The 14,472-nt window shown below is 43.7% G+C and overlaps 1 protein-coding gene across 1 annotated transcript; it reads right to left on the reverse strand.

Annotated features, from left to right (window-relative positions):
• Positions 1–6: 6 nt before the first annotated feature.
• WDR87 (WD repeat domain 87) lies at positions 7–12,077 on the reverse strand. Its single transcript, XM_015570233.1, has 8 exons — positions 11,983–12,077; positions 10,034–10,201; positions 6,749–9,615; positions 6,069–6,340; positions 4,446–5,763; positions 2,259–4,328; positions 2,039–2,135; positions 7–1,918 (listed from the first exon to the last, which is right to left on the reverse strand). Exons 1-8 carry the CDS (start codon positions 12,052–12,054, stop codon positions 116–118), a joined length of 8,667 nt encoding a protein of 2,888 aa, XP_015425719.1. The 5' UTR covers positions 12,055–12,077; the 3' UTR covers positions 7–115.
• Between the last annotated feature and the right edge of the window lie 2,395 nt (positions 12,078–14,472).

The raw sequence follows: 14,472 nt of genomic DNA on the forward strand, positions 1-14,472 counted from the left end.
AGGGCTTTGGCCTGGCCCTACCTCTGTATGGGCCATAGGAATAAAGGTCTAGGTCTGGAATAAAGACCTTTCTCCAGGTGGGAATGAAAAGTCCTGATGTCCAGTCAGTCACAAATTATGGGGTAGGAGCCACAGTGTGGGGCAATTCCGTGGTGAGGTGAATATCAGCTTGGGGCAGGCTCTTCCAGGCAAGTTCTAAGATGCCATAATGGGCAATGCCCATTGGAAGCGTAGTATGCACATTGTTCTGCCCTGAGAGAGACACCACCTCCTGGAACTCCAGAGGACCTCTAGGGATGTGAGAACGACCACAAAATAGGTGGTAGAACAATCGCTCACCAGGAACCAGCCCTATGGCCTTTAGGGCCTCTTTGTAGATCATCTTATGGGATTGGGGTTCTTCTCTCAGTAGCAGCTCCTGTAGCAATCTCTGGATTCCAGGGGACTTAAATTGGTACAGGTCCATGAGGTGGTAGAATTTTTCTGTCCAAGCAGCACTGTCTCCTGCGTATTGCTCCTGCAACATCCGTAAAACATGGTAGAGTGCCACAAATGTCTCCCATAGAGGCACTTCTTCCTGTTTTTTAGAGCTGGGCTGTGTCATCTTCTCCATCTTGGGCAATCTGGGAAACCTGCTTTTATCCTTAAAAGCCCAGAAGTCCTTTTGAAACATCAGTGCTAGCATTTGTTTTTCTACAGAGGCATGGGCACCTGTGACAATGTCTCTTGTAGCAGGATAAACATGTTGCTTCTCCATATCCTTAAGGACACTGAATATCTGCTCTGCCCGTGCACTCCTGTAAGGTTCTCCTAGAAGTTGCCAATTTATAGCCTTTGGGTCTGGAATCCTTTTGTTAGCTAATGAGGAAAAAGCCAAAGGTTTTAGATGGCTTTCCTTTTCCTTTCTTTTTATAGGAGGGATCACTTTCAAGTACTTAGGACCCATGAGCTTCATACTGGGTTTTGAGATAGGTGTGCTTTGTGATTCCAGAACCTGCCTGTGACGGTAAATGATAGCTTCAAGTTTGGCTAGATGCATCCACTCTAAGGTTCCCTTTGAGATAAGATCTTTGACAAGCTGACACAATCTGTGGTAACTATCTCTGGAAAGCTGTTTTCCTGACTCTGTCTGTTCTAGGACATGGTGGATCCATTCTATATCTGAGAGGCTTACATCTGCAAATACTTCCTCAGCCGGGATGTGGGGCACAGGTAATTGTACCTTAGTTTGTCCCATCAGAGTTGGATGATGCTTCGAAAGCCACTGCCACCTATCCCCTAGTGGTTTGCCTTGGAGTTTCTGTTCTTTTTTGCTCTTCCTCAATATGTGGGATAAATATGGGGTCTTGAAATATGGCTCTTGGGACTCCAAAACTGTATCCAAAACTTGTAGAGGAATGGGATGATATTTCTTCAATAGCTCACGTTGCTTTTCCATAAACTTTGTCTCTGTGAATATCCTGGGTGTCTCAAGTACTGTGGCCTTATCTTTCCAGAGTATTGGTTTCTTAGACTCTGGCACTGGTATAGTCTTTTCCCTACCCAGAGCTATTGAAATCAGTTTCTTGGAAGGGATCTTTGGAATTTCCAGGTTTATATCCCTGCCTTTGACCTCAGGAGTTCTTTTTCCAATAGAAGGGACTGTTTCTTTTCTTTCTAGATCCTTTCCTCTTTTTTCTTGTAACTTAAATAATATTTCTTTTTTAAAGATCTCTTTTTCCTTGTCTACTTCTTCCATTGAACTTTGTGCCGCTTCCTCCTCTTTCTCACTCAAACTTTCTAGCTCTTCCTTAATCATGCTTTCATCCTTCTCCAACACTTCCTTCTCCTCCTCTGCTGCCACTGCTGCCGTCTTCTTCTTTTTCTTTGTCTTTTTCTCCTTTTCCTCCTCCTCCTCTTCCTCCACCTCTTTTTTGTCCTTCATCTTCTTCTCTTCTTCCTCCTCTTTCACCTTCTTTTTCTTTGTCTTTTTCTCCGTTTCCTCCTCCTCCTCTTCCTCCACCTCTTTTTTGTCCTTCATCTTCTTCTTTTCCTCCACCTCCTCTTCTTCTTCTTCCTCCTCTTCTTCCTCCTCCTCCTCTTCTTCTTCCTCCTCCTCTTCTTCCTCCTCCTCTTCCACTTCTTCTTCCCCCATCCTTTCATTATCCTCCTCCTCCTCTTCCTCCTCTCCTTCTTCCTCCTCCTCTTCCTCCTCTAACTCCTCCTCTTCCTCCTCCTCCTCCTCTTTCTCCTCCTCTTCCTCCTCCTCCACTTCAGACAAACTCTCTCGCTCCACTTGATCTAACAGGCTTTCCATTTTTCCAGAAAAGCTCTCTTCACATACTACTTCATCCTCCTGTCTGGGAAATTCTTCTTGTGGCATTTTAACTCTCTTTAGTGGTTTTTTTTTACTTCGCTTTTGTTTAAGAAATGACATTTCTTCTTCTTCCTCTGTTGTTCCTGCCTCCTCTTCTCCCTTCATGATTTGTCTCCGTTGCCTGGAGAGTCTGTTTTCCTCCTCAGTTATTTTTTTCTCTTTCTTTATCATTCTTCTTATTTCTTTGGCCAGTTTTCTCTGTTTCCTAGCCAGTTTCTCCTCATCTTGGGTCATTTCTGATTGTTTCTCAGAAATATCCAACTTCCTGGCATCAAGTTCTTTTTGTTCTTTGTTCAATATTCTTTCCTGATCCAAGAATGACCTTGCTATCTGTGTCATCTGTGTTTCTTCCTGGGTTACTATCCTTTCTTTTTTTATAAGGTTTTGAAGTACCTTTAAGATTGTTTTGCTCATTTTTGATAGTTTCTTGAAAAGGTTCCCTTTAGTCAACTTTGTTATTTCTTTGGTTAGCTTCCTTTCTTCCTGGGCATAAACTCTCTCTTCTCTGGCAAGTTCTAATTTTTCTTTGGCAATGTTACTTTGTTTTGTGGCCAATATCCTATCTTCATATGCCAGTATCTTCTCCACTAGTGACAATTTCCTCTGAAGTAGTTCTAGTTCATTCTTATTCAGTTTCCTCTGTGTTGAGGTTTCTTGAATCTCTCCCTTGGAGAGAGTTTCCTTTTCTTCAACCAGTCTCACCTTCTCCTGGGCCAGTTTCTTCATTGTCTTGCCAAATTTCTTTTCTTTCTTAGTAATATCATCTTCTCTACTGAGCAGGTTCAGTTTTTGAAGTACTTCCTTCTTCTCGATAGTGAATTTCATTTTGTCCTGGGCTAGCTTCTGCTGTTTCTCAGCCAGGTTTTCCTCTACTTGGGCCAGTTTTTTCTCTACATTGGCCAGTTTCTCCTTCTTCTGGAAAATTTCCTCCTTTTCCTTCACCAGCGTCTCCTCTACCTGAAACAATTTTTTTTTGTACGTGTCCAGTTTCTCCTTTACTTGCACTAATTCATTTTTGTTCTGGGAAAGGTTTTCTTTAAGCTGGTGCCAGTTCTCTTTTCTGTGAGTCAATTTTACCTTCTCCTGACCCAGCTTCTTCTTCTCCTGATCCAGAGTCGTCATCTTCTTGGCTAGTATTTTCTTCTTGTTTGAAAGTTCCACTTTGTTCTGTATCAAAATTTTCCTTTCCTGGGCCATTTTTTCCTTATTCTCCATCAATTGCTCCCGTTTCCGGGCAAGCCTTTCTTCTTCCTCGGGCATAAATTCTTTGTCCTCAGCCAGTTTATTCTCTTCCTGGATCACCAGCTCTTCTTCCTGGATCAGTTTTTCATCTTCCATAGCCAGTTGATCCTCTTTCCAGGCCAGTGTCTTCTCCTTCTGAGCCAGTCTCTCCTCTTCGTTAGCTAATTCCTCCTCTTCCTGATTTAGTTGCTCTTCTTTCCAAGCCATTTCCTCCTCTTCCCATGTCATCTCCTCCAATTCCTGGGTTAGCTCCTTTTCCTGCCATGCCAGATCTTGCTCCTTTTGGATCACTTCCTCCATTTTTGGGACTAATAAAGTTTTAACCTCAACTAGCTTCCCTCCTTTCTTTGCTATTTTCTCTTCTTTGCCAGCCAGTTTCTCCAATTTTTTGGCCAGTTTTGTCCTATTCTCGGCCAATTTCTCTGCTCCCTGGCTTAGCCACACTGCTCTTTGGGCCAATTTTTCCTCTTTCTTGACAAACTTCCTCTCTGCCTGGGCCATTTTCCTATCTCTCTGAATCAGTTTCCCATGATCTCTGGCAAGTTTCCTCTCTTCCTGAGCTAGCTTTCCCTCTTGTTGTGCCAGCCTCTCTTCTTCTTGTGCCAGCTTCCTCTCTTCTTGGGCTCGTTTTCTTTCAGCTTGGGTTCGTTTCTTCTCAACCTGGGCCTGTTTATATTCTTCCTGGATCTGTCTCTGCTCTTCTGTCAACAGCTCTTCTCCTCCTTCTCCTCCTTCTCCTCCTTCTCCTTCTTCTCCTTCTTCTCCTCCTTCTCCTCCTTCTCCTTCTCCTTCTCCTTCTCCTTCTCCTTCTCCTTCTCCTTCTCCTTCTCCTTCTAATGCTTCTTTTTCCTGAGACAATTCTTCTATCGCCAGGGTCAATTCCTCTTCATCCTTGAACTTTTGCTCCCTGGACATGTCTGTCATAGTTTCCCAGACATGTGCCCCCTCATCCCATCCCAGCTTCCTCTTTTCCCCAGCCAGCTTTTCCTCATCTAGAGGTAGCTTCTCTTTGTCCTCTTGTAGTTTCTCCTCTTCCTCAAGAGTCTCCCTTTCCCAAGTCTTCTTCCATTCATTCCAGGATATCTTTGTCTCACCATGAGCCTGTTTCCACTGATCCCAGGATTCTTTCCAATCCTGCAAAGATAGCTTCTTCTCATCCATAACTGGTCTTACTTCTTGCTTAACCACTTTCTCCTCTAGTTTGGCCATTTCTCCCACTTCAAGACTCACATCCGTCTCTCTTGTGGTCATTTTCTTCTCTTTTTTATCCACTTTTATTTCCTTCTGGACTACTTTCCTCTTTTGCACAGAGGGCTTCTTAGATGGTTTTTTATCTTCTTGCTTCAGCATTAGTTTCCCCTTGATTAGGTCACCTGGTTCTAAAAAAATAACTTTCTTTTTCTTCCCCTTTTTGGAAATCACCTGGATTTCCTGTAATTCCTGTATATCCCCTGCTTCCTTTTGTACTTGACCCTGCCCCTCTGGTGTTTCTTTACTGTCCCTACTCACCATGTCCTCTCTAATTGCTGCTTCATGAATAAAAATTGGTTTCTCCTCTGGCCAAGCTACATCCCAGTCGAGGTTCTCAACCAGAACTTCACTTTCTTTCTTCAGCAGGGGACAGATCTTCTGAAAGAGCTCCCAGCTGGGGCGCTTATCTGCTAGCACCTTCTGAGCCATGGTTACTAACTCAGTGTTTAGAGATTCCAACATTGTTGTTTGGGAACCAGATATCCTCAGGGTCATAAGACGACATAGATCATCTCGCCAGGATGAGCCATCTCCAGGGGTAGCCCTGCGGCCAGGAGTTCCAAAGGCACCCCGCCCTATGTCTTGCACCTTCTTCACAACTGGTTCTTCCTTTACATCAGGCAGAGATTCCTCAATTATAACTTCAGCTTGCTTTATCTTTTTTTTATGCCTCTTTATGTGTTTCTGAGCTGTTTTCTTTTCTATTTTGTCTTGTATTTTCCTTAGCATTTTCAGGGTCATTGCAACATCCTTTGAGATATCTTTCTCTGGAGGCTGTTGTTCAGCATCTTTAGAAATTGGAGAACTCAAATAGATGGCTGTATCCTCCATCTCAATTGGTGCAACTTTACTCTGATCAATTTCACCTTCTAAGGGACTTGGCTCTGTGCCAGTCTCTTTCAACTTCTTCTGGGCTGCAGAGAAAATCAGGAGATATAGATAAGAAAGCATGGGAGGCTTAAATAAAATATTTTCCAATATCTAGTATGAGCTAGGAGGACTGCTATAAAAGAACTAGCAATAAAGGGGGCTGAGGCCAATGTTCCCACCCAAGCCTTGGAGTCTTCCTGAGTTTGGGTAGATTCTTTCTAGGAAGGTTCTCTGTGAAAAGACCTTTCCACTTATTTCTACTCCTATCTGATCTCTCTTGACCCACTTTAGCCCTAAACTACCTTGCTCTTGGTACTCTGAGGCATGAAGTGGATCACCCCATACATACCATGCTTTCTTCCCCCTGCCCGGCCCCGTCTGTGGCCTTTGCTGGGCTTGATGACAACTTCAGGTTCGTCTGGAATTATATCAGATTCATCAAGAACGGCTATTGGTTTAGGAATCTTTGAGACATCTAGAGAAAAAAAAGGCTTTTCATCTCCATGTGACAAGGTCAGGTTTTCATTTAATCGCTGCTCCACTTGAGTATGAAGAATTTGGAGATCTGTGACACGCATCCCCAGCAGACTGTCCAGGCTTTCTTCACCAATCATTTCCTGCCTATAAAAGTTAAAAGAAAAGGAGCATGCTGAATTAGGGGCAAGAGAAAATGAAAAAGAACTAAAGTGCAACAAGCAGCGGGGTTGGCAAAGTGGACAACAGAGATGGTGTATGTAAAGGTAAAGGATGGTCAAGAAGAAAGGAAATGTCTAGGAAGATAAATGGCAATTAATGGAGTAATCTGTACGGAGGCTGCAGGAATAAAAGAAGAAATGGAAAAATGACTGAGGAGTCAGGGGGTTGTCAAAATAGTCTAGGAATGAGAAAAAATTGTGAACAAGGAAAAAGAACAGGAAAAGCCAAGAAACAGGGATGAAGAGATAGTGAGAGAATGAAAGGGGAAAACTGGGAAGGGAGAGAAGAAAATTAGAAGCTAGTAAAGAATTAAGGAAGGCACAAAGAACTTACTGCATCCCCTGGAAAGTATCTCGATTCTGGATCAAGTTTAAGAGTGAAGTCTTAGAGTGGATTCCAGTGTCAGCCATGAGGTTCAGTGCCTTATTCCTCACTCTTTGGTCCTTGTCCATTAACCCTTGGGCCAGAGCCATGGCAAAGAGATGAGTGATAATTCCTAGACGATTCAGCCCTTCCCAGGCTAGCTCTCGGATCAGTGGATTAGAATTGGTTGTATCATCCAGCAGACGATGGGCTGTTTCAGAGCGCAGGGGTGCAGACACTTGGTAGGAAGCAAAGATTTGCCCTAGTGCACTAACACAGTGTTGGTACTTCAAAGGAGGAGGAGCATAAATCATAATATTGAGGATTGTCTCAATCAAGCTATTAATAGCTACTTCATTCATCTTTTTTCCCAGCCAACTACGGTTTGTTGTGTCTGTAAGGACACTGTAAGTTATGTCCTTGGACATTCTCCTTTTTATGAAGTCTTCATCTTCCTTTTCCTGTGGTTCTTGTACATCATGTACAGGTTTTACCTTACCGTGCCAGAAGAATTGTTGAGACTTGTCCCATTCCAACTTCCGTATGGGTGAATGCAGGTTGCACTGTAGGTATATTGGGCTGCCCTCTGGCCAAAGACGGGCACGAATCACTGAGTTAGGGATATAGCAATCAGGAGCAAAGGGCCATTTCCGCCCATAACCAAAGTAGCATTTCAGTATCTGATAAGGATTGAGTCCATCCCAGGCAGTCAACTGTAGTTGGGGAGGAACCATATAATGGGGATAAGATTTGCTCAAGCGTATAATAGTGTCTTCCCTTTTCAAGGAACCAGGTCTTGAGGTAGACAGTAATACGGAGCTTCCTTGCTCATCGTCTTCTATGACATGTGGCACAGTATGGTCAAAGGCAATGGCCCGCTTATTGACAAGTTTCTCCAAACCCACTAATACTTGTTGCCCTTGTCCAAGGTAGATATACTTGGGCACAAACATGGTCTCAAAGGAGAAGAAGAAGCTTGGTATGAAAGGCTTAGGGATTTCTAGCACATCATCTATGATGCTCATAAAGGAAAGGCGAACCAACAGGGTTGGAGGAAGTAGTTTTAAACAGGATACCAGATAAAGACTCTGGTTGAAAGTCACAAGCAGGTCACCCCGATCATTTGCAAAGCAGAGTGGACCAAAATGCAATGTTGAGTCCAGCATGGCTACAAGTCCACCATGAAAGTTCCATATTCGAACAGAGCCATCAATACTACCTGTGACAAAAAGACTCAAGGTCAGGCATACATCAAAGGAAGTAATTGCATACTGATGCAGAGGCAATGTCTCTATAAACTTTGCATGTGTCTCAGAGGGCAGAAAATCATGGAATTTCCAGAGACGCAGACAGTTAGTTTCTGTGATGGCACCCACAGACTTTGGCAAGAGTATCAGGTGTTTTAGGTGACAGCTGCTGAGAATGCTAGCTAGAGGACGCAGATGTACTCTGGTCCCATTAAGCACAGCTTCTGATAGGCGTATGTAGTCATCCATTCCATAAGAACAAAGCAAAGAGTTTTCTCGGCCACCTAAAAGCCCTCCAGGCAGTGTAGAGAGGGACAATACAGCCCCAAAGTGCATGAATTTCTCTATTCGGGCACAGCTGTGCTGGGAAAGGACTCTTATCATACCACTCTGGTATCCAGAAAACATTAGTCCTTCTAGGCCCCGACCCAGGTGGAAATGCCCATAAGCCATGCATTGTACTGAGTCCTGAGAATTTGGTGAGGTGCATAAAAGATACTTGGCTGGGCAAGGGCAGCGGGTTGTGTCAAAGACCAGCACCTCTGAGCCCCCTGTTGCTACAAAGAGTTCCTCTTTATCTGAGTCATAGGCCCAATCCACAGCCTGGTCCAGGATTGAGAAGGGCCAGGTGAGAACCAGAAGCTCCCCTGTTACTGGGGACACAAAGCGTAACAAGCCATCCTCCGTAGTACATAGGATCCGGAACCAGTTATTACCACAGCAGACCCGACGAACCTGCTCTGGAGCAGAGCCACAAACATTGAAGAGGCTATAGAAACAGGGCAGACGGCGCAAGGAGAAAGTATGGGCAGTTTGGCAGAAGAAAGTAATGTTATCAATAAATTGGAGTCGATACAATTCCTCGCCAAGTTGTAGTTGCCGCAGCAGGTTCCCAGAAGTAAGGCTCCACTCCTTAATGAAACCCTCCTTACCAGCTGTTAGCAGGGTGTGGGCTTCTGGCCGGCTACAGATACATATTACTGATGAAGAATGGGCCTTGAAACTGTGGAAAGAGTAGCTCTGACTGAGGCTCCATACCTGGATGTATCCAGTCCTATTTCCAGCATAGAGAAAGCCCTGATCAAAACAGGTGAAGCAGCAGGTGATAGATGAGCCACTAGTGGTAGAAGTGAACCTCTTCACTTCTTCTAGCTGGCTCAGGCCCTGGCGCTCAAGGACCCTCACCACAGTCTCACACAGGGCTAGGAGGGAGCCACTGGGGCCATTCAATATGATGTCCTGGACAAGTTCATCACCAGGCATGGAAACCATGTGGGCGACTTGGAGGCCCCTGCCACTTTGCTCAATGGTCCAGGTAACCACTGCTCCCAGGATACCTGACAGAAGCATCTTCATTTCTGGGTCATAGCAGAGGCAGTTGATGTTAAAGCGGCAAGGCACTATACCCAGGGGTTTGAATGACCGAAAATGGTCCCCAAAGAGCCGCAATAGCAAGTCACCACAGTAGGCCACAAGGATATGAAAGGAACCTGTGTGTACCATACACTGGATGGGCGGCAATCGTTCAGTCATGGAGAATGTTCTCTTCTCGACCATGTCCTCAGTTTTGCTCTTCATCCATACTACAGCCTAGAATAGAATAGATGGAAACTGCCTAGAAATGATAGTAGAAGAGGAAAGGGGAAAATATTCAGCTGTTTTCCCCTATTCTCATACCAAGGGGGAATTAGAAGATTCTAAAATAATTTTACCCCTTGATTATGGTGATTGTAGAAGCAGGAAGCATAAGATTCTTTCCTTAACCTTGGCCTACTTTAGGGAAACCATAAAATCTATTTAATGTGAAGACTGTAATTTGAAAAAGTATGAGGGAGAATTCCTGGTGCCAGGTCACTTTTTTTAAAAAAAATAAGAGTTTGTTTAAGCCATAATGAGGACATATGTCTGGGAGCAAAATCTCACATGCTCTCTAGGTCACTGGGTGAGGGCTTATATGGGCAAGGCCCCTGTAGAATGGGCTAAAAAGAAGAAAGAGTGGCAGTTTTACCTGTATTTCTTTTGTGCTTGTCACCCATGAGAGGGAGGCAAAGAAGTCGGCATCACTGAAGTAATAGCATATAAATGGCATATTCTGAGGATGACGAGACTCTTTGAATAGTATCTCAGACCGGTCACTCAGCACAACTACGTCATTCTTTGAATCATCTAAATTTTGCTGGGGAGAGTCATGGCATAAAGTAAGAGAACAGGACACAAATGTACTAAATATATTCTCACTTAAGCTACAATTGAAGTAGTTCCAAAAGTCATGCCGTACCTCAAGGACCACTCATGTTAAGCCCACACATGCACAACATATCACTTATGGACACCTACTCTTAGCAAGCACGTAACAAAACCCCCAACATGAGAGAACCAAACCTCTTTAGGGCCTCTATGGGCAAATTTTATAGTGTGAGCATAGGGGAAACTGATGTTCTTCTCAATATGAAGTTAACTATACCTCTCCTCTAACATTTTCCCTTCTGTCTAAAACAGTGGTTCTCAACCTTCCTAATGCTGCGACCCTTTAATACAGTTCCTCATGTTGTGGTGACCCCCAATGTCATTGTTACAAATTGAACATAATTAAAGCATAGTGATTAATCACAAAAACAATATGTAATTATATATGTGTTTTCTGATGGTCTTAGGCGACCCACAGGTTGAGAACCGCTGGTCTAAAAGGTACATATGCCATAAAAGACACATTTAACAGTTTAATTAGTAAAGAGCACTGCCATATACCCACATACAATGCAACAGTGTCCCCAAAGTCAGTGCAGCTTTAAGTTATTAAGGCTTAGAACTACACTAAATAAGATTTCTAGGACACCCTACCTGGCCTTTAAATTTGACAGGATGATGTATATAAGAAATATATTATCCCATAGTGATAGAACATGTGCTATTCAACATGAAATTGGGATCCTTATACACAGAGTTGACTTTAGCAAAACTGAGGTTGGCAAATGTTTTCTCTAGTGCCTTCTCCTTTCTCTTTTATTTATTATTTTGTTGTTGCTAATCCTCACCTGAGGCAGTGAGGGAGGGGGAGAGACAGAAACATTGATGTGAGAGAGACACATCAATTGGTTATCTCCCACACATGTCCTGAACTGAATTGAACTGCAAGGTATGTGCCCTTTACCAGAATCGAACCCGAGACCCTTCAGTCCGTGGGTAGGTACCCCAACCACTGAGCCAAAACAGCTAGGCCTCCTATCTTTTTTGGAAAAATCTCTTTTCTCAGAGGGCTGGTTCCTCTGACAAATCTCCAAAGTGTTCACCTTCCACTATCAAAATGTCCTTGCAAGACCTGGCTGGTGTGGCTCAGTTGTTAGAGTGTCGTCCCATGTACTGAGGGGTTGGATTCTGGGCCCTGTTCTGTATATGTGCAGGAGGCAACCAATCCATGTCTCTCTCTCACATCAAGGTTTCTCTCTCTTTCTCTCTCTCTTCCTCCCTCCCTCGCTGCCTCCCTTCCACTCTTTTTAAAGAGTCAATGGAAAATGGGTGAGGATTAACAGCAACAACAACAAAAAATGTCTTGCAAACCCTGGTCAGGTGGCTCAGTGTTGGTTGGAGCATTGTCCTGTACAACAAAAGATTACAGGCCAATTCCTGGTCAGAGCACATACTAGGTTGCAGGTTTGAGCCCCAGCTGGGGTGCATACACAAGGCAACCAATTGATATTTCTCTCTCACATCGCTTCTCTCTCTCTCTCTCTCTCTGCCTCACTCCCTCCCTCCCTCCTTCTCAAATGAGGATTTAAAAAAGGGTCTTTCCAACAGGTCCCTAGACTCATTTAGAAATTGATGGTCCACTCTTCCTAAGGTGGCAATTGCCTTTATGGTCTCCTCTGCCTGCTTCCATGGATCTATGCTCCTCAGAAGTGCTCATAACTATTAAGATAGACAGAGGTAAATAACGTTTATGTCCTACATATACATTACCTTGCTTTTAGGTATGTCACTTATGAGGTATTTAAAATCCTTCCACAGGGGAATGAGTCTGGGGGAAGACATCACCTTGATTATCCCTGGTCCTGCTCAAGACCATTCCTTAAAAACCTGTGGAAATCCAAAACATGACAGTTTAGCCACTATACTTTTTGAGGAGCTAGGAATCAGAAGGCAAGATCCATGAACTCATGTTTATTACACACTTTTTACAGGAACTATATATAGGACATACTTTCTCATTTAATCCTCACTCAAGCCCAGTAAGGTAGGCATTATTTCATTTTATAGACGCGAAAACTGAGGTTTGGAGAGAGTATATCAAAGAGTTGAGGATTGAATCTTAACAATCATAACCCAGTGGGACTTATGGGTGAGGGAAGCAGAGAGGGGCTAGAAAGGAATACTGTCCTAGGCAAATAATAATTCTTTGCTGCTGGTGGTGTGGTAAGGGAGCATTTTTCATGGACTAGGAGTTCCAAAGTTCCAAAGGGCAGAGGGTATGTCTCAAAACGCAGATCTCAGGTCCTGCTCTGGACCTACTGAAACACAACCTTGGAGATGGGATTCAAGGACCTTCACCTGTAACAAGCTCCCTAGATGATTCTATGGACATTCAAGTCTGACTACTGAGATAGGAAATTGAGATGTTGGGTGCTTAGGACTAAGGGTTAGCCCACATAGCACAGCTGGAGAAAGGATCCAGCCATTTTCCCAGGCTGTTGGAATCAAGTAGCTCCCTTACATGTGAATCAACTGTTCGTCATCCTCTTCTGCACTCCCTTATCTTTGGCTTTCATGAGAACAAACCTGTACTTTTCCCAAATGGATTGTGAATAAATCCTACATTTAACAAGCCCCCTCTGCCAGGGAGTCTCTCATTACTGTCCTGACAATAGGCCTGTTTTCTTCATTTGTAAAATGAAAATGCCAGTGTTGCCTATTTCACAGGATTGTTGCAAAGATCAAATAATTCTTGTGAATACTTTTTAAAGTATACTCTGAAGCAACAAACAATTATTATGATAGCTGTTTTTAAGCTGGTTTGGTTTCAGACAAGTATTTCCTTCCAACCCATACTTTGTACTTTCCTCTTGCTCTGGAAACCTGAAGTAAGTTTATAGTTTAGCCAGAAGAGGGCAATGGAAGCCATCCTTGAGCCTGCGAGATGAATAAAATATGAACTTTCAGTTTAAAGAAGTGGTTCCCCAGAACCAAGATGGTGCCATAGGTAAACACGAGTATGCGGCACCTCCTACAACCACATCAAAATTACAACTAAAATACAGAACAACTATCATTCAGAACTGCCTGAAAGCTGGCTGAATGGAAGTCCTACAACTAGAGGAGTACAGAAGAAAGCACATTAAAACTGGTAGGGGTGCAGGTTCAAAACATGCTGATCTGACACCCATATGTGCTTCTTTTTAATCAGGAGGGAGATCATCTCTGCAGAGGCCATGTATGAAAAGCAAGAGGTCCCAACACTACACCAGACCCCCAGCCCTGGGTTCCAGAGCTGGGAAGAGAAGTCCCCTAACTTCGGGCTGAAAACACTAGCGGGGATTGTGGGTGAGTACATTGGAGATTGTTGGAGACCTGGGTGTTCCTTTTAAAGGGCTGGTGCATGAACTTACTAGGACTCGATCCCTCTGAGCTCCAGGACTAGGGGCCTTTGGGGGACCCAGGGACATATGGGGGGGAACTGGATTGTCTGACATCAGGGCAGGAACTTGGGGGCAGCTTTCTCCCAGATAGGGGTCCTCCTAGGGATCATTGTTCCTGTACTGTCACAGAGCTTACTGGCAGCATATCTGAGTTTCCCTCAGCCTGGCTCACACTGTTCACTCCACTCTAGTGATTCCCTGAGACCCTGCCCCATCCAATTTGCAGCCCCACCCAAGATGTTAGCAGCAGCTTTTCCAGAGAGTAGGTGTGCCAGAAGAGGCATAAAGGGAGAAAGGGACAGAGAACATTTTGGAAAAAATAATGGCAGAAACTTCACTAACCTGGTAAAGGAAAAAGTCACACAAGTTCAGGAGAACAAAGAACTCCATGCAAGAAGAACCCAAATAGACCCACACAGAAACACATCATAATTAAAATGTCAAAAATTAAAGAGAAAGAGATAATCTTAAAGGCAGCAAAAGAAAAGCAAACTGTTACCTACAAAGGAACTCCCATAAGGCTGACACATGATTTTTCATCAGAAACAATACAGGCCACATTACCATATTGAACAAGGCTATCATTCAAAAATAGATCGTTGAGACACAGCTGATTCACACCATCAGTTGGCCTAGAGGTCAAATGCCCCGAGTATTAACTACAACAATCAAGGCTTAACTACAACAAGATTGTGCACAAAGACCACTAGGGGGTGCACCAAGAAAGCATAAAAAATGAGGAGACAAAGAAACAGGACAAAACTGTCAATGGAGGATATTGAGTTCAGAACCACACTTTTAAGGTCTCTCAAGAACT

This window comes from Myotis davidii, unplaced genomic scaffold (assembly GCF_000327345.1).
Source record: "Myotis davidii unplaced genomic scaffold, ASM32734v1 scaffold2127, whole genome shotgun sequence".
NCBI lineage: Eukaryota > Metazoa > Chordata > Mammalia > Chiroptera > Vespertilionidae > Myotis > Myotis davidii.

Excerpts from the sequence above, each read along its gene's own strand:
- WDR87 (XM_015570233.1), bottom strand. The coding sequence starts at position 12,054 with ATGTCTTCCCCCAGACTCATTCCCCTGTGGAAGGATTTTAAATACCTC. Across the intron at positions 9,616-10,033 it reads CAAGCACAAAAGAAATACAG|GCTGTAGTATGGATGAAGAG; the intron begins GTAAAACTGCCA and ends ATTCTATTCTAG. Across the intron at positions 5,764-6,068 it reads GGCAGGGGGAAGAAAGCATG|CCCAGAAGAAGTTGAAAGAG; the intron begins GTATGTATGGGG and ends TTTTCTCTGCAG.